Genomic DNA, 18,898 nt, shown 5'->3' with positions numbered 1-18,898 from the left:
CCAGTCCTCCCTCTGCACCCTAGAGCACCCCGGCATTTCCTGCTCCCTGATTCCCACTTTCTGAGAATGAGGCGGCAGCAGCTCTACAGACTGGACCTGCCAGGAATTCTGGCTTCCACCTTCTTCCTCCTGGGCTGCAGGGGTCTCCCTGAAGCTCCTCAGGTGGGTGAATCTACAGAACTGGTCCTGAGGAGTTGGGAGCTTTTTAGGGGTACAGGCCAGTCCCTGGAGAGAACATCGGGAGTGTTGGGGTCCCAGGGGAGAAAAGCAGAGCTTTGTGCTGGAAAAGGCCAGGTGGTAGGGTCCCTCGCATGATCCTCCTTAGCCCACAGCCTACCTCCTCCTTCCCTGCCTCATCTTTCCTTCCTACCCCTTCCCCTCTGTGTTCTCTGTAACCCCAATTTCTGCAGGCCTGGAAGCCTGCGGAAGTATCTCCTTCCTCTGTCTCGGAAACTCCCTGGAAAGGTACTGACCCAGGAGGGGAGCAGAGGGTATTAACAGGTTGTGTGTGGGGTTCCCATGGAGCCTGGGCAGCCTTGCTGGAGGAAGAACCGAGTTCTGTTCCTGAAACTGCAATTCTTGCCAGCTCTGAGAGTTGAAGGGAATTGGAAGGTTCCAGGCGCCTGGGGTTGACCCTGGTGTCTGCTGAGGATCTCGAGCAATAGCCCCTTATCTGCTGCTGAGCCCTGCACTCTGTGCCGGATGTGAATATTTATTCCTGCCTTGAGAACTGGCCCCCGCCAGGCCCCTCCTGAGTGGGTCACTCAGATCCAGAGCCTGGTGGGGACCAGAGCCTGAGGGGGATTGGGTAGGGAGGGGCTAGGGGCACAGCTCTGTGGTCCTATTTGAGGGCCAGAGATTCAGGCATGCTGAGGATACTTCAAGATATAGCTCTTGGGCCAGAGAGCAAGCACAGCGGTAGGGCATTTACCTTGTAAGCAGCCGATCCAGGATGGACGGTGGTATGAATCCTGGCATCCCATATGGTTCCCCCAAGCCTGCCAGGAGTGATTTCTTTTTTTTTTTTTTTTTTTGGTTTTTGGGCCACACCCAGTGACGCTCAGGGGTTACTCCTGGCTATGCGCTCAGAAGTCGCTCCTGGCTTTGGGGGACCATATGGGACACCGGGGGATCGAACCGCGGTCCGTCCTAGGCTAGCGCTGGCAAGGCAGACACCTTGCCTTTAGCGCCACCGCCCGGCCCAGGAGTGATTTCTGAGCGCAGAGCCAAGAGTAACCCCTGAGCACTTGGGTGCGACCCAAAAACAAACAAACAAACAAACAAACAAACAAAAATAATAGAGCTCTGGACCACTTTGGGGGAGTAGGAAGCTTAGGGAGTAGTCTGGCTGTACAAGACCCTTCCTGTTCACAAACAGCTTTCACATAGGAAAGTGTTTCAGGCTGCCCTGCTGGGAGGACTCAGCAGAGCCCCCCACCTAACCCAGGAATATAGGGTGACAGAGACTTGCCCCCAGGGCCACTGATAGGAGGCCAAGCCTTGGTTCATGTACTTTCTAGAACCTTCACTCTCAGCCCCGCCGCCTCCCCAATCAGGCCATCCTCCTCTCTCCGGCTGGGCCACGGGGAGCGTCCTGTACCTGGAGCTCTTGGTGGCTGTGGCCCCCGATGTCTACCAGGTTCATCAGCATGACACGGAGCGCTACGTTCTCACCAACCTCAACATAGTGAGTCCGGAGGGAAGCGGCAGTGAGCTGGGTGGTCTGTGGGGGTCTTTCTGTTCTTTTTGGGGGGGACCTCTCAAGCAGTGCTCAGGGGACCTAGGGGCCACCCTTGATGCTTCTTGACCAGCTGGGTGGGAGGGTCAGTGCTGGGGCCCAATATTCTGGTAGTGCTCGGGTCCTGAGTTTGGGATCATTGGCTGGCCAGATTGCTTGGGGGTCTCAGGGCTGCACCAGGGGTGCTTGGGAGGATGTAGTGATGGTAATGGGTATGGGCCCTGTATATAGTAGATGGAGGTCCTGTTTGGTTCTGGTTGGTTCAGCCCAGCACCTGCACAGTGAGTAACAAACCTGTGACTTGCTACTAGGGAGCCCCAGGTCCTGCAGTTAGTTCCAGGCTAGGCACGATGAGGTGAGGTGAGGTGAGTTGTGATGTGATGGAGCATTCCTCCATCTGCCTGTGATGGAGCAGCTCTCTGCCCCCCTGTGGTGAAGGAGCACCCCTCGATCCTTATGTTGATGGATGGCCCCTCCGAGGCCAGCCCAAGTACCTATTGCCTCTCCCTTGCTTTGCCAGGCATCAGAGCTGCTGCGGGACCGCTCCCTGGGGGCACAGTTGCACGTGCACCTAGTGAGGATGGTCATCCTGAAGGATCCCCAGGTGGGTGTCTCACTGGTTGCAGTGTGATGGACCCCCATTTCTGTCCCTCCATGGAACAGTATGAGTGGCACCTGGATTTTCACATCCCACCAATATCTAGGGTGGTCCTTTAATTGCTGAACCTGCCCCCTTCCCTAGGCAGCACCCCCCATTACAGCCAACATCACTGCGTCCCTGCGGAGTGTCTGCGAGTGGGGCAGGGCTGTCAGCCCCCAGGATGACAAGGACCCTGATCATGCTGACCTGCTCCTCTACATCACCAGGTAGAAGTGCCCTAGGACCTAAAGGGCCAGCTGCCCAGGGTGTCCTACTACCTTCCCACTCTGCAGGGGGGCTGGTGGTAGGTGAATCTCCTCGGATGAGCATGGTTCTCTTTGACCCAGATTTGACCTGCAGTTGACTGATGGTAACCAAAAAGTTCGGGGTGTCACCCAGCTGGGGGGTGTCTGTTCACACACCTGGAGCTGCCTCATTACCGAAGATACAGGCTTTGACCTGGGGGTCACCATTGCCCATGAGATTGGGCACAGGTATGTGGTCCCTGGAGGGGTGGTAGTGGGGCTGGAAAGGTTGACACTGGCTGGTCCCCCAGTTCTGAAAGTGGCTGAAGAGATACATGAGATAGGGCTGCAGCCTAGAACCACGGAGGACCCCTGAGCACAGAGCCAGGAGTAAGTCCTGAGCATTGGTGTGGCCCAAAAACAAAAATGTTGAAAGGAAGTAAAACACAGCTATTAGAAGAACAAGTTCTGCGGGGGCCGGAGAGATAGCATGGAGGTAAGGCATTTGCTTTTCATGCAGAAGGACGGTGGTTTGAATCCCGGCATCCCATATGGTTCCCTGTGCCTGCCAGGGGCGATTTCTGAACATAGAGCCAGGAGTAACCCCTGAGTGCTGCCAGGTGTGACCCCCCCAAAAAAACCAAAAAACAGAACAAGTTCTGTAGAAAATTTAGGGAAAGGAAAATGGGCCATTCGGACTGTCCATGTGCTCACAGAGATCCTGTCTCCACACACTACTACCATTCTTTCTCCTGACCACCACATCCGTTAGGTGCAAAGTTAGGGTGATGCAGCCATTAGCTTGCTTCTACCTTTTCTGTGAAACCCATGTGTCCCAACATCTCTACCGGGCCACCTCACTCTTTTGGGGGAACAGACTGTTTAACTTCATCTCCCTACTGCCCGATGTTAGAGTGTCTCCAAACTCAGAATTCTGAGCTGGTGGAGGTCTTTCCTTGTCTGCAAACACTCACTAGTTCATGACGCTCTCTTTCTCTCTCTCTTTTTTTTTTTTTTTTTTTTTTTGGGCCACACATGGCAGTGCTCAGGGGTTACTCCTGGCTGTCTGCTCAGAAATAGCTCCTGGCAGGCACAGGGGACCATATGGGACACCGGGATTCGAACCAACCACCTTTGGTCCTGGATCGGCTGCTTGCAAGGCAAACACCGCTGTGCTATCTCTCCAGGCCCATGACTCTCTTTCTTAGTCTAGGTCATCATTACTCCATGTATGGGTCAAGTAGTATAGACACCCAGAAAGCCAAAGCCAAGTTACTGCCATAGAATGTCTCACTGCAGAGGTTCAGCCCCCTGAGCATACAGCATCTCCTAACAGGCCAGTCCCCTGCTCCACTCTCAGTTCTGCCTTGAATACTGCTCCTGATCCCCTGACTTCCCATCACAATTCCTCCAACAAAAAAGGCATTGGTGGGGCCGGAAAGGTAGTGCAGCGGTAGGGCACTTGCCTTACATGGGACTGCCCCAGGACGGACCTTGGTTTGATTCCTGGTATCCCAGGTGGTCCCCCAAGCCAGGACCAATTTCTAAGCACATAGCAAGGAGTAACCCCTGAGCATCACTGGATGTAGCCCAAAAACCAAAAAAAAAAAAAAAAAAAAAAAGACATTGGCAACAATGGTCAACCCCCACCCCCATGTTCTCTCAGACTTAGTGCTTACTGCCACCCTCCAGAGCAGGGAGTTGCTTCTGTTCCCCAAACACTCGACATCCACTCAGGATCCTTTGGAATGGAGCCCCAGGTCCCCATTGGTCTCAGAGGGAAACTGAAGCAGGGCAGCAGTGAGGCTGTGCATGAGCCCAAGGGCCTCCTTCCACAGCTTTGGCTTGAACCACGATGATGAGGCATCTGGATGCGACCCTCAGAGCCATGTGATGGCGTCTGGTGGCAAACTGCCCACCCTGGGTGGCATCCTGTGGTCATCCTGCAGCCGGGAGCAGCTGCAGAGCCTCCTCAGGTAGCTCCAGCCTGACCCCTAGTCCCAGAGACCCCACCCCTCCTTTCCGCCCCGACCCCATCTAACTACTCCCACTGCCACACTCAATCCTAAAGCAGCCCTCCAAGTGATCCCGCCTACTGCCCCCCCAAACACCAGAAACTCTGTCCTCCATGTTACCACACTCATTGCCCCACCTAATCCCCCAGCAGCCCTGCCTCCAGGTAGCCCCATACTCCAGTTGACCCAACCCACCCTTATGTTACCGCCCTGCCCATCCTAGTGGCCCCTGCCCATCATCCCACCCCTAATCACATCCAGACTTTACAGATAGATGGTGCTCCAAATACGGAGCACTCTTCAGCTCTACCCCAACTAGCCAGCCCCTGCCCCTCCATCCAGACCTACCCCCTCCATCCAGCCTGGTCCACCTCACTGCCCCAACCTACCCCTTCACCAGGCTCACCCATCTTCCCCATCCCACCAGCTCCCTCAATCTCTCCCTCTGGCAATCCTACCTCATCTCTGTCAATCCCACACCTCATTTCTCCCCTGTACCCAGACACTTGACCTCAACCCTCCACTCAGAGCCCAGCTCCATTTGCCCAACCGTCTGCTGGGATACCCTTTTCCTTGCCCAGGACACCAGGTGGCACTCCCTGAGCTCACCTCAGGGTGGCCCCTGATAAGTCCCCAGGATCTGACTGCCTCCTCTCAGTGCAGGACGGCTTTCATGTGTGGGGGACCCACCAGGGCCCTTGCCTGGGCCCCTGCCTGGGCCTGTGGGACCCCCTTCCCAGATGCACCCCGGTCTCTACTATGACGTGGATGAGCAGTGCCGTGTGGCCTTTGGGCCTGCTGCTGTGGCCTGTACCTTCGTTAAGGAGCAGCAAGTGAGTTGGGTCCCACAGTCACCCGTGGCCTCCCTGTGCCCTGTGCCCTGTGTGCTGTGCTCTGTGACCCCACCAGATATGCTCCTGGACATCTCCCCGAGTTCCTCATGGTGGAGTCTTCTCCATGCCCTGTTTGTGTTTGGAGGGGCCAGTATCTGTTGCATCTACAGATGGAGACTCTGGGGGGCAATTCTGCAGTCCTACACCCTCATGTGGGTTCTGCAGGGAATGGACTGTGCCCGGGAGTTCCCTGGGCCTGGTGCTAGAGGACACCACCCCTGGGTGTGGCTGGACTCCCTGCTGATGGGTCTGGGCCTCCTTTTAACCCTTCTGGTCTTAGCCACCATCCTTGTCCCTTCAGATGGTCCATCTCCTTCCACAGGACCCATGCCAGGCTCTGTCCTGCCACACAGACCCACGGGCCTCTGCCAGCTGCAGCCGTCTTCTCATTCCCCTGCTGGATGGGACCGAGTGTGGGGAGGAGCAGGTGAGAGAGGGTAAGACATGGGACAACTGCCTGGGCGATGACACCAAGTTACCTGATAGCACCCTTGAATCAGACTCTGCTTCAAATTCACCCCTACTCAGAATCCACCTCTGCCCCTAAGATTTACCCCTACCCCCAGGACTCACCCCTGCCCACAGGACTCACCCCTTCTCAGGACCTATCCCTATCCTTAGGACTCATTCCTGTTCAGGACTAACCCATAACCTGGGACTCACCCCTGCCAGGACTCATCCCTGCCCTCAGGACTCACCCCTGCCTGTGGGACCCATCCCTACCAAGGAATTACCCTGCCCCGGGGACTCATTCCTGCCCAGGACCCACCCTGGCCCCTTTAGTAGGTGTCCTGTGGCTGTCCTGTGTGGGGCTGTGGGTGTCAGGGTGCAGGGCTGTGACCCGGGAGCCATGTCCCCCCTTTAGTGGTGCTTCAGAGGTCGCTGCCTGCCCCTGGCGGAGCTGTTCCATGTGGAGGCAGTGAACGGGCACTGGTCCAGCTGGGGGGCCCCTGGGCCCTGCTCCCGCTCCTGTGGTGGAGGCGTAGTCACCCGGAGGCGACGGTGCAATGATCCCAGGTACTGAGGGGGTGGGCCGCCACTCACAGGCCCCTGTTGGGCCTGGTCCCCCTTATCCTGTGTCTCTTGCACGTGCAGGCCGGCCTTTGGGGGGCGTGCGTGTGAAGGGGAGCATCTGCAGGCTGAGATGTGCAACACCCAGGTAGGACCTCTTTCTGTGGGGTTCCTCACACTACCCACCCTGGAGTGGCCCTGGCATGTCCCCAGTGATCCACTGGGATGGATCCTGGCCAGCGTGGGGAGTGGCAATGGGCCACCTTCCCAGGGGAGAGCCTGCCTATGGCCTCACCTCTTCACCTTCTCCAGAGGACACAGGGAACCCCCCATCCAGCTGGCCACGGGGGTTTCCACAGCTGCCTTCCTCTCTGCTCCTTATCTCACTGACTCTGACAATGGCACCCGCCTGCCCTCCCGGGCCTGCACCTGCAGGGGCGCATGTCCAAGCTTCATGGGGCCCCGGTGCTGCCAGTCCTGGGCTCTGACGCTCAGACCCACTTCGGGTCCTCCTGGACTCTCCAATCAGCTCAGGAGGCTCAGTCAGCCTAGAGAAGCCGTGAGGCCTAGACAATCCCTGCCCCGGCCTCTACCCTGTAGGCCTGTGAAGAGACTCAGCTAGACTTCATGGCTCAGCAGTGCGCAGTGACTGACCCACAGCCTGTACACCTCTCCGGGGACAGCACCGTGCTCTACCGCTGGGGGGCAGCCGTGCAGCACAGTCGAGGTGGGGCTGCCATGGGTGGTGCTAAGTCTGAAGGGGGACAGAGCCCAAGGGGAGTCCCTCACCCTACTGCTGCCTGCAGCCTCCCAGGGTGAGGCAGCCTGGGGTCATGCCCTGCCAGCTTCTCAATAGGGTGTCTGTCACCGTGTTGGGGTTCTTGTCCCTTGCCTTCGCAGGGGACACTTTGTGCCAGCACCTGTGCTGGGCCATCGGCCAGAGCTTCATCATGAGGCGAGGGCACAACTTCCTGGATGGGACCCGGTGTTTGCCTAGTGGCCCCAGGGAGAAGATGCCCCTGAGTCTGTGTGTGGAGGGTAGATGCAGGGTGAGTGTGAGTAGGGAGTGGATGGGTGGGCGAGGCCAGGGTGGGCAGGAGTGGGCAGTGAGTGGTTACCCAGTAGGTGCTATCCCAGGTGGACAGGGCTGTGACTTCCTGTGCTGCCCCTGGCTGGCAGGGCTGAGTGCTGCCTCCACAGGCGTTTGGCTGTGATGGCAGGATGGACTCCCCGAAGGCCCTAGATGCCTGCCAGGTGTGCGGTGGGGACAACAGCACTTGTAGCCCCCGGAATGGCTCATTTGCGGCTGGCAGAGCAGGAGGTGAGCACCTTCCTGGGGCAGGCAGGGTCCCACGTCCTCACCCACCTCCCCTCCCGTGTGTCAACCTAGGGTGGGCCCTGCCCCTCTACTGAACATCCGGTCAAAGGGCCTCCCTGCAGACCCCTAAAGGGACGTTGAGGTCGGTCCCTCGTAGCAGACTCTGTGCCTGAGCCTTGGGCCCCCAGATTCTCTGTGCCTGAAACTTGGAATCCCCAGGTTACCCATTTCTGAGCCTTGGTTTGGGGATGCTTCTGCCCCTGGGCCTGTGTGTGATCCCCGTCTCCACTCCCAGAGTACGTCACATTCCTCACAGTCACTCCGGATCTCACCGGCATCCACATCGTCAACCATAGGCCTCTCTTCACACACCTGGGTGAGTTGGGCCTGGTCTTGGGGTGAGGGCAGCGCCCATGGGATGCCTCATTTCTGCTGTCCAATGGCCCCCATTGGAGCTGGGACACAAAGAATCAGCCTGCACCCTATGTCTACATCACAGAACCACCCTCCCTATTGTACTGGCACTGGCTAGGTGTTCCTTTGGAGTCCCACATGGCCAACTCTGACCCCGAGTTGCCCCAGGTCCCCCCATAGGCCTGTTTTTTTTTTTTTGGCCACACCCGGCGGTGCTCAGGGGTTACTCCTGGCTGTCTGCTCAGAAATAGCTCCTGGCAGGCATGGGGGACCATATGGGACACCAGGATTCGAACCAACCACCTTTGGTCCTAGATTGGCTGCTTGCAAGGCAAACGCCGCTGTGCTATCTCTCCGGGCCCATAGGCCTGGTTTTATGGTTTACTGGGGTGTATCCAGTTTGATTAGACTCTCATGCAGAACTGAGCTCGACAGGGCCAGGCCAGCTATATGCCTGGCGCCTCCCTTGGCCTTGCTTCCCAGAGGGACACCATGGCTGGGAGGGTCTGGGGGCCATGGAGGCAGGCTGTGAAGATGATGGGGTGGTAGTGGTCATGGGCTAGCCTATCTGAAGGAGATGAACTACTCTGCAGCTGTGAGGGTTGGTGGACACTATGTGGTGGCCGGGAACTCTAGCCCCTCGGGCAGCACTGCGTACCCCTCTCTGCTGGAGGATGGCCACCTGGAGTATAGTGTGAGCCTGACCACTGGGCTGCTGCCGCACCGTGAGGAAATCCACATCCCGGGGCCCGCCCGTGAGCCTCTGGAGGTCCAGGTGACTGTGCCCAGCATTCAAGTCCCAGGAATGTGGCTTGCACAGGAGGGGGTGGCTGGGTCAGCTCCATGGGGCTGGGAGGGCCAGTGTCCAGGCTGGGAGTCCACCAGGGAGGGTCCGGGAGGGGGAGGCTGGCTCAGGAAGCGGGTGGAGGGGGGGAAGTGGTCCTGCAACCTCGAGCATGAGCTCATGTTTCCTCTCTGCGCATCCTCCTCTCCTCTTTCCTACCCCTCTCCTCTCCCCTCTGTGCTCCTCTTCTCTCCCCCTCTTTTTTCCTTTCCCCTCCCCTACCATCCCCACCCCATCCTCATCTCTCTCCTCCCCTTTCCTCTGCCCTCCTCTCCCCTTTCCTCTCTTTCCCCTCCCTCCCTTTTTCTCCTCAACTCTCCTCTCCCTGATACCTCCTTCCATCCTTCCCTTATTCCTTCCTCTCCCTCTCCCTCGCTTCTTTCCTCCCTTCCCTCCTTCCACATCAGGCTATATCCAGGAGTGACTCTTTGTGGTGCTGCAGGGACCTGGGCCAGGCCAGGAGTATGGAGGAAGGTCCTAGCAACACAATTAGCCACATCCCTTGTACTATCCTGGGCTCCTGACCCTCACATTTCCACAGAGTGATGCTTCTGTGGGGCTGCAGCAGGATGCAGCAAGCAGAGATAGGCAGGGATTGGAGCTTGTGGCAGCCAGTCCTGCTGGCTGGTGTCTGGGCCTCATCCTAGCTGTGGGATGGAGGAGGAGAGCAGAGGCCTGGCACTAGGTGGGCACAGCTGGATCCTGAAACTCATTTCCTAGATCTCATGCCCCTGGGAAGGGTACAGGGTACCTCAATATGTTCCAGGCTATGCCATTGATGCCTGGCCTGGACCTGCCTTGCCAGTTGTCACTGTCCCTCCCAGACAGGGCCAGGCCGAAGCATCAGGCACATGTTGATGGTCTGGGGCAGGTGGGACAAGATGAGAACTTGGGATTTCCAGCATGGTCCTTGGAGGATCCATGAGGGTATGAGAGCCCTTTGGGGTTCCTGTCTTAGAAGCCTCGACTCTGGTCTCATAGGACTGAGCACACAGCAGGGACCCCTTGATGCCGACTCCTAGGTATAGGGCCCCCCAGGTCCCTCCACACCTCTGAAGCAGCTACTGTACCCAAGGACCCTCCTGTAGAAAAGAGTGGTAGCAGGGGTGTCCTGGCATGGAGGGGGTGTCCTGGCATGGAGGGGGGTCCTTTCTGAACTGCACTGGGCCCAAGAACCCCACCCCCAGGGCCATGAGGCTTTTCCTTTAATAACTTGCGTTCTGAGTCCCAGCTCCTTTCTGCCCCTCACTGTGTGTGTGCTGGGCCCTAGACCCTGCTGGACCCTCTGATCTTGGCCCCCAGTGGTTCCTTCCAGGTCAGGTTCTTCTCCCAGTTCCCTTTTCTGTCATGTAGTCCTTTAAAACCATCTATCACTTCCGACTTTCCCACTCTGAAACCTCTTCTGAATATGTGGTCCATGCTCTCTGATTAGGATGAAGGTCTGGGAAAACTTCCTGGAAGAGTGACCATGCCAGGTTGCAGGTGGAGGCCTGAATGTGTGTCTATTGGGCAGGTGTACCGGCGCTACGGTGATGAGTACGGGACCTTGTCCCGGCCAGACATCACCTTTACATACTTTCAGCGGAAGCAACAGCGGGCAGGGGGCTGGGTCTCCATTCGGGGCCCCTGCTCTGTGAGCTGTGGAGCAGGTGAGGCTTGGGGACTTGGGACCTGAGCTGGGTCTGGCCTGGTGGCACACCTGCAGGGAGTGTCGGGGTCCCTTTCTCTGCAGGACGTCGTTGGGTGACTTACAGCTGCCTGGACCAGGCCACTCAGTGCAGAGGAAGCAGGCAGCCCAAGGCTTGGCCAGAGCCCTGTTCCCCCAGGCCCTGCCCCTCATCGTAAGTGCAGGTGGGGGGGGTTAGGCCAGGACTGGGGGCAACACATCCCACAGGTGGGACTTGGAGACACATGCCCGGCTGCCTCTCTGCTGCCCTTCTGCTCAGGCACTTACCAGACAGAGCAGCCCTGTCTGGGGGACAGTGAGTCTGGGTGTAGAACTCAGTGTGAGGGCCAGAACCTGAGGAGGTGGGCATCTCACAGCAACCCTGGGGTCCTATCACTCTTCCTCTGGCCCCTGCCTGACCCTTGTGTCCCTGTCTGTCTCCGTCTTTCTGGCCCTCCTGTTCCCCCACCTCTCTGCTGTTCCCACTCATTCACCTGGCCACTTGCAACCTCAGTTCAGCTCCCAGGGTGGCTTTGTGCAGAAAGCTCGTCCTGGGCCCCACAGCCCTAGGCTCTGTCCTTCATTTTCCAGCTGCCAAATGACTGGATAGCGGGATAAGCCCCTATTTTGTGGTCTCTTGGGGGTTCCTGTTGTGGCCCCCCAGGGAGAGGAGTTCCTTTTCTCTGGGCAGGGGGAAGCTGGTCAGAGTCCATATATATATGGTTTTGGGGTCATATCCTACAGCACTCAGGGGTTATTCCTGACTCTACGCTCAGAAAACCCTCCTGGCAAGCTTGGGGGACCATATGGGATGCTGGGATTTGAACCATCATCCTTCTGCATGCAAGGCAAATACCCTACCTCCATGCTATCTCTCTGGCCCTCCTGGTCACGTTTTTTGTGCTTTTTTTTTTTTTTTTTTTTTTTTTTTGGTTTTTGGGCCACACCCAGCATTGCTCAGGAGTTACTCCTGGCTGTCTGCTCAGAAATAGCTCCTGGCAGGCACGGGGGACCATATGGGACACCGGGATTCGAACCAACCACCTTTGGTTCTGGATCGGCTGCTTGCAAGGCAAATGCCACTGTGCTATATCTCTGGGCCCTGGTCATGTTTTTTGAGCATAGCCAGAGTGTCACAGCCTCTGGTCCACCCCCCTCTCTCCCCCTTCCCCCCGTTAGCCAGATGTCCCCATGCCATCCTTGCCCTCAATGGATTGTCTGCTGCCTGCTTACTGGCCTGCTGTGTGGATGCTGTGTTGAACAGGACTCATATGTGGCTGACAGATGGCCCGCAGGGACCCACTCAGGCCCGCCCCACAGCACTGCAGCTGCTCACTCGTGCCGAGATAGCTTGGCCAGCACATCAGGGCCACGTGAGTTTCCTGCAGTGCAGAGCACCTGGGCCAGTGGCAAGTGGGTGTTTGGGGAGCCCCCAGTGCAGGCAAGGAAGTGGGGCCAGGAGTGGTAGATGGTTTGGGGGGCTCAGGAGGCCACAGATCTCACCTGAAGCCCTATGGAGGGGCAGTGCTCGACAGAGCATCCCAGGACTGGGGGGGGAGCCCAGCCCCCACCAACTGCTGCCCCCACAGGCTCCTGGGCAAGAAGTCACAGCATCACCACAGAGCAGTGCTGGGCGAGGGGCCCAGACTGCTGGTGTGTGGGTCCCGCTTGCTGGACCATGCTCCGTCTCCTGTGGCCAAGGTGAGGTTACCAGTCCCCAGCTGACTCCAGCATTGCAGTATCCAAGGGGGGATGGTAGACTATCTGCTGTGCCTGGGGCTGGCCCTTCAGTGTGCTCAAAGGACTGTGAGGCTGGGAGAGGGGCCCCAGTCATCCTTGTGCTGGGCACCCTGTGAGAGGAAATGTCCGCTCTGGTGCAGGGGTCCTGAAGCACCCAGGTTTGAACCCCATCACCATGCATTCCCATGAACCCTGTCCAATGTGGCCCACCCTGTTTTCCCTGAGCATCCCTGAGTAGAGCCAAGGAACTGGACAGAAAAGTGCCTCTAGTACAGACTGAAGTGAGACCTGAGGTTTGATTTGAGGAATGTGAGGAGCAGAAGGGCCACCCACCCTGCTGTGTCTCCCGTGGGGAGACACAGATTCTTGGTACCTTTCAACAAGCACTACCTTGGGGCCCTGGCAGAGCTGTGCTTGAAAACCAAAAGGTGCCCTGCAGGGGCCATGGGCACTGGACTCAGAGTGGGCAGCCGCGGCCTCACCATGTACCACTCCAGCCAGTGTTCCCTCCTGTCCTGCAGGCCTGACGAAGTTCCACATCACATGCAATGACCCCATCCTGGGGACCCCTGCCCCAGATGGGTTCTGTGACCCTGCCAGCAAGCCTGAGAGACAGCTGACAGCGTGCCAAGCTGTCCCATGCCCAGTTGGGTGAGTGAGGCATAGACAGGCTGTGAAGCATGTGGCTTGCATAGCCCGGTACTCCCCTGCCCTGTGCCCAACTTTGACCCCTCTGCTGTGTACCTGTATGCATGGGGTGTCCCTGCCAGCCCTTCCTACAGAGGGCGCCATGCTGGAATGAATCCTGAGGGCAGGGTGTGGGGCACAGGGGGCACGATGCCTCTTTCCAAGTTCATGCCTGGTGCTGTTCTGTGTGATGGTCCATATCTGGGCCAGAGAACGTGGGGCACAGTGCTGGGGAATGTGGGCATTGCTAGCCTTGACACACAGGTCTGCCCTCCATAATGTGTTCTTTTGACGTCCTCACCATGCCACGCCTCCAAGAAGCAATAGACTTTTGTATAGAGGAGGAGGGGAAGACACCACTGATGATCTGTTCACCTCTGACCCTTCATTTCTCTCTGACTCTCCCTTCACCCAGGTGGCGCTACAAGCGTGCAGCATGCAGTGTGAGCTGTGGTGGAGGAGTGGCAAGGAGGATCCTGTACTGTGCCCAGGCCCGCGGGGAGGACCAGGATGAGCAGATCCTGCCTGATGTCCAATGCAAGGCACTGCCCCGCCCAGCGCTGCAGGAACCCTGCAGTGTCCAGCCCTGTCCACCCCGGTCAGTGAATTGAACCACCAGCCATCGGGGGTACAGTGCCTAGGTCTGGGGTCTGGTGTGTAGAGACCTTCCCTATTCCATGGCGCATGGCAGGGAGTCCAGTGAGAGATGTGGGGGCGTGGGGCAAAAGCAGGACTCAGCTGTCATTCGAGCGAGAGCAAGGGGCCCTTCATCTGTCCCAGAAACATCTAGAATTAACATCCGGGGGCCAGAGAGATGGCACAGCGGTAGGGCGTTTGCCTTGCATGCAGCCGATCCAGGAAGAACAGTGGTTCGAAACCCAGCACTCATATTGTTCCCCATGCCTGCCAGTAGTGATTTCTGAGAGCAAAGCCAGGAATAACCCCTGAGCGCTGCCAGGTGTGGCCCAAAAAACATAACAAAAAGAATAAACATCGGGGCCGGGCGGTGGCGCAAGAGGTAAGGTGCCTTCCTTGCCTGCGCTAGCCTTGGACGGACCACAGTTAGATCCCCCGGCGTCCCATATGGTCCCCCAAGCCAGGAGCAACTTCTGAGCGCATAGCCAGGAGTAACCCCTGAGCGTTACCGGGTGTGGCCCAAAAACCAAAAAAAAAAAAAAAAGAATAAACATCTGGGCCCGGAGAGATAGCATAGTGGCGTTTGCCTTGCAAACAGCCGATCCAGGACCAAAGGTGGTTGGTTCAAATCCCGGTGTCCCATATGGTCCCCCGTGCCTGCCAGGAGCTATTTCTGAGCAGACAGCCAGGAGTAACCCCTGAGCAATGCTGGGTGTGACCCCAAAACGATAATAAAACAGAATAAACATCTAGCTGAAGTGAGAACCCAGTGGTAGGGCTTTTGTTTTGCATGCAGATGACCCAAAATGGACCTGGATTCTATCCCTGGCATCCCATATAGTCCCCTGAGCATGCCAGGAGCAATTTCTGTGTGTAGAGCCAGGAGTAACCCCTGAGCAATGCTGGGTGTGACCCCAAAACAAAACAAAAAAAAACTGAGCCCCCAGTTTAGCCCGTCCTCACTGGGCACATGTGGTGCTTTCATCAGCTCTATCTTTATCCCTGGGTTTAGTAACTTGAGTTTCCCTGTTACTCTAAATTTGGTTTCTGTGCTAAGTTGGGGCTGTAGTTCAGTAGAGGATTTAGTTTATTCGCAGCCCCCCATCTCTCCCTGTTGCTCCTAAATCTCTGTGCCACAGCAGCATGGCTATGTGGGTCCTGGTCCTGCTGTTGACCTTTCTCCATGCTTTTCCTGCAGGTGGAAGGTTATGTCCCTAGGCCCTTGCTCCACCAGCTGTGGCCTGGGCAGTATCCAGCGCTCTGTGACCTGTGTACAGTGGGATGGAGGCCAGGATGTGGCCCTGGACTGGGAAGCTTGTGCGGGTCTGGTACAGCCTCAGGCCAGCATCCCCTGCATGATTGCGGACTGCGCCTACCGGCGGCAGCTCAGCAGCTGGACACAGGTTAGCGTGGCTGGGTCTTTAATGCTTTTTAATAAAAGCAGAGCTTGGGAGGTCTGTTGATGAGGGCCTGGAGAGGCCCCCAGACACAAAGCAAGGCCTAGACATATGCAGGCAGTTGGGCTTGCATCCTGAGGTCCAGTCACCCTGGAGAGGAAGTCTTCTAGTCCTGGAAGGTTTCTGCATCCAGCAGGTGGGGTGCACACTCACGGGGTGGGGGGCAGGAGGCATCTCAGCATGGCCCTCTTCTAGGGGTCAGGGAAGCTGAAGGGTCCCTTGAGGGAGACCTCTTCTCATCTACTGACCTCACAGGGAGGAGCTGCTGTGCCCCTTAGCCACATTGATCCTTCCTCTTGGGACAGCCCCAGACCTCTGCTCTCTCTGCAGTGCTCTGTGTCTTGTGGAGTAGGCACTCAGCAGCGGCGGGACATCTGCCTCAGATCCCAGACGGCTGTGCCCTTGGCCTTCTGCCATCACCTGCCCAAGCCAGCCACTGTGAGGGGTTGCTGGGCTGGACCCTGCCCAGGGCAGCAGTCTGGCAGCCCAGTACCCGCCAAGGAAGTCACTGCTCCAGGCCCCAGCTCAGTGCCTCCAACAGAGGCCTCTGTCTGGGGGTCCCAACCACTAGCCCCTCAGCCTCAGCACAGCCTGGGGGACTCTGGTTCGGTTCCTTTTCTGTCATGTCCTGATGGGGTTGGGGAAGGGGTCTGGGGTCCACAATCCCTGGGAACAGGGGGTGGCCCAGCACCTTTGTGACCATCAAGGGGCGATATGGTCCCAGCACCCCTGCCCTTATCCCTTTCAGCAACTCCCTGTCCTCTGCCACTGACTGAGCCCTGCTCTCTTCCAGGGCTCTGCGGCCAGCAGGTCCTGGAGCCCTCGGGCCGTCTGGACCTGCGTGGTCCAGGCCCGGCCGACTGTGCTGTGTCCATCGGGCGGCCCCTGGGTCATGAGGTGACCCTGCATGTGCTTGAGAGCTCCCTCAACTGTAGTGCAGGTGTGTTCTGGCCTGGGGAAATGGTGCTCTACTGATGCCTGGCTCCAGCTGGCCCCCAGTCACTTCTCTTGCTGCAGGGGATGCACTGCTGCTGTGGGGCCGGCTCACATGGAGGAAGGTATGCAGGAGGCTGGTGGGCACTGCCTTCAGCTCCGGTAGCAACACGCTAGTGGTGCGGCAGCGCCGAGGGCAGCCTGGAGGAGGTGGTGTGCTGTTGCACTATAGGAGCCGCCCCACCTCAGGGGCCTTCCACAGAGGTAAGCCTGGGTACAGTGAAGCCCCTTCTATCCTGGGATCTGGTCTTGGAGTGACTTGAAGGTCCCTGTGGGGGTCTACTCCTGCCTAGTGATGTCTCCATGCTCAGGCTCATGATTTTCTACTACATACGCGTTTGCGCCACAAAGCCTTCCCTCAGGCTGACTGAAGGCTGTTTGCCCCAGGATAGAGGGACCTGGACTCAGTGTCATATATGTGTCCCACCTGTTGGTGCTGACAAGACAGGGAGGCAGATGCTTCTTCACTGGGGTCAGTTTCAATGGATGCTGGAGTCAGGGTCCCCACACTGGACAGGGGGTGCCCCTTAGGTTAGGCAGGGTATGTGTGTGATTGTGACTCCCTCAGGCAGGATATGTGTGAGATTCAATCAGGATGTGTGCCTGACTCTCAGGGTGTGTGTATGTGTGAGATTCCCTCTGTTAGGCCGTGTGTCCTGGCTGTGGTCCAGCCTGAATCAGGGTCAGTCAGGCCTGTTGCTAACACTGGCCTTGGTGTGGGGCAGCCTCAAGGGCTCTCCTGGAGTCCTGCAAACTGTCCTGTGGGCTATACTTTATATTAGTATTGGTGTGAGGAATGCTGATACTCAGTGACTAAAGCTCCATATAGTCAGGAAAGGGACTCCTGGGCTTCAGCCTGTGAGTCCCTCTTTGTTGTGACCTACACTGATGCGTTACGCTATAGTGACCCCAGTTTTAACCCTGAAATCCAGATGGATGTGCTTATAATTGGCCGAGCAGGAGTGTGGATGAGAGGCTCCGGGTTGTGTTATGTCTGTACGTGACTATCAGCATTGTCCACGCTCTGGAGCCCGTCCTTGAGCCCCTCTGGACCCAGTAACCCACTATTCTCCATTGTGGCCTTGGGGTGTGGTCCACTCTTTGCCCACCATTGCTCCCCTGCAGGATGTGACACACAGCTCTTGGGACCCCGGGGACAGATAATGAGCCCTGCACCCACGGCAGCTGGGCCAGGCGTGGGGGGCTGCCGTGTCTTCATTAGCACTGCGCCCAGCACTCGGATCGCCATCCGCGCCCTTGTCACTAATGTGGGCACTGGAGCCTCAGGCACCGATGCCAGCTATCTCTCGGTGAGGCCACCAGGCAGTACCAGGAACGGGGTGCTGTGCTTAGAGGCCCATGGGGGAGAGATTAGAGCCTATGCTTGGTCACCTCGTCTGTTGATCTCCCTATGGAGACAAGTAGATGTCCAGGGAACCTCACTTAGGCTTTGGTACAGACACTAGTCACCGCAGCGACATGGCTTGGCCCTCCCCTGCCTCTCTGTCCTCATTAAGGCCACAGCTCCCCTCTGAGTCAATGGTCCCTGAGGAAGGCAAGGAGGGGAGTATCTTCCGGGCAATGGAAACCTCCTGATCTTTACCCCCAGATCCGGGACCTGCACCAGTCCAGGACAACCACGTTCCGCGGGCAGCGAGCACTCTACTGGGAGTCAGAGGGCAGCCAGGTGGAGATGGAGTTCAGCCCTGGCTTCCTGCAAGCCCAAGGCAGCCTACGGGGCCAGTACTGGACCCTTCTGCCCCGTGCACAGTAGCACAGCCTCGCTGGGGTGTCCTTCCCTAACACAGCTCCAGTTGGCCTCGAGGAAGGTGACTCCTCAGAGGCAGCCCTAAGGGTTTGGTGGGGGGGGAGTCTTGGAATTTTTCACTTAACCTCTGAGCTACACAGCAATAAAGAGCATGTAAATCTCACTGGCTTTGTCTTCACATACCCAGTCCAGACTTGGCCTAAAAGCCAGGGCACAGCGGGCACATCTGAGGCCACAGCAAGCGCCCCCAGGTGTCCCTTCCCTTTTTTTCTTTTGTTTGGTTTTTGGGTCACGCAGCGCTCAGGGGTTTACCCCTGGCTCTACGCTCAAGAAATCGCTCCTGGCAGGCTCGGGGGACTGTATGGGATGTCGGGATTCGAACCACTGACCTTCTGCATGCAAGGCAAATGCCCTACTTCCACGCTATCTCTCCGGCTCCGTCCCTTCTCTTTCCTACCTGAGTCCGAATTTAACCCGGCATCAGGGGCCCACACCGCGAAGCCCCGCCCGCCCGGGAGCTTGAGGCCACCTGGCAGCCCGGCGAGCCTAGGGCACGCCCCTTATGCTAATGAGCGAGAGTGCAGCTACAGGTCATTTCTCCTTCGGGTCTGGCCATATGTTAATAAGCTTGCTTTCTTTCCGGAATTTTCCTCGTTACAGACCCCGCCCTCTATGCTTTTTAGCATAGACGATGCAGGACCACGCCTCTATGCTAATGAAACCCCAGTGGCCCCGCCCTCTGGAGAGCTAATAAAGCGAGTCCCAAGTATCTTTACCCAGAGGTCCCTCCCCCTATGCAAATAAGCGCCGATTTCAGACTCTTTACCGACTCC

The 18,898-nt window shown here is 57.6% G+C and overlaps 3 protein-coding genes across 3 annotated transcripts in view; 1 reads left to right on the top strand and 2 right to left on the bottom strand.

The window, feature by feature from the left end:
- The window catches only part of LOC126009287 (surfeit locus protein 1), a 161,258-nt gene that overhangs the window by 32,423 nt on the left and 109,937 nt on the right, over nucleotides 1-18,898 (bottom strand). The gene's annotated exons all lie outside the window — the stretch shown is intronic.
- The window catches only part of FAM163B (family with sequence similarity 163 member B), a 174,463-nt gene that overhangs the window by 75,004 nt on the left and 80,561 nt on the right, over nucleotides 1-18,898 (bottom strand). The gene's annotated exons all lie outside the window — the stretch shown is intronic.
- On the top strand, nucleotides 1,491-18,128 carry ADAMTS13 (ADAM metallopeptidase with thrombospondin type 1 motif 13). Its single transcript, XM_049773771.1, has 26 exons — nucleotides 1,491-1,687; nucleotides 2,259-2,346; nucleotides 2,485-2,605; nucleotides 2,726-2,872; nucleotides 4,462-4,599; nucleotides 5,297-5,471; nucleotides 5,854-5,958; nucleotides 6,397-6,548; nucleotides 6,627-6,690; nucleotides 7,143-7,269; nucleotides 7,443-7,591; nucleotides 7,743-7,863; nucleotides 8,156-8,236; nucleotides 8,868-9,049; nucleotides 10,632-10,767; nucleotides 10,851-10,959; nucleotides 11,968-12,157; nucleotides 12,374-12,485; nucleotides 13,046-13,175; nucleotides 13,627-13,809; nucleotides 15,046-15,250; nucleotides 15,635-15,908; nucleotides 16,098-16,244; nucleotides 16,322-16,501; nucleotides 17,423-17,607; nucleotides 17,907-18,128. Exons 1-26 carry the CDS (start codon nucleotides 1,508-1,510, stop codon nucleotides 18,069-18,071), a joined length of 3,846 nt encoding a protein of 1,281 aa, XP_049629728.1. The 5' UTR covers nucleotides 1,491-1,507; the 3' UTR covers nucleotides 18,072-18,128.

Source organism: Suncus etruscus, chromosome 5 (genome assembly GCF_024139225.1).
Source record: "Suncus etruscus isolate mSunEtr1 chromosome 5, mSunEtr1.pri.cur, whole genome shotgun sequence".
NCBI lineage: Eukaryota > Metazoa > Chordata > Mammalia > Eulipotyphla > Soricidae > Suncus > Suncus etruscus.
This window is presented reverse-complemented; position numbering and strand designations above follow the sequence as displayed.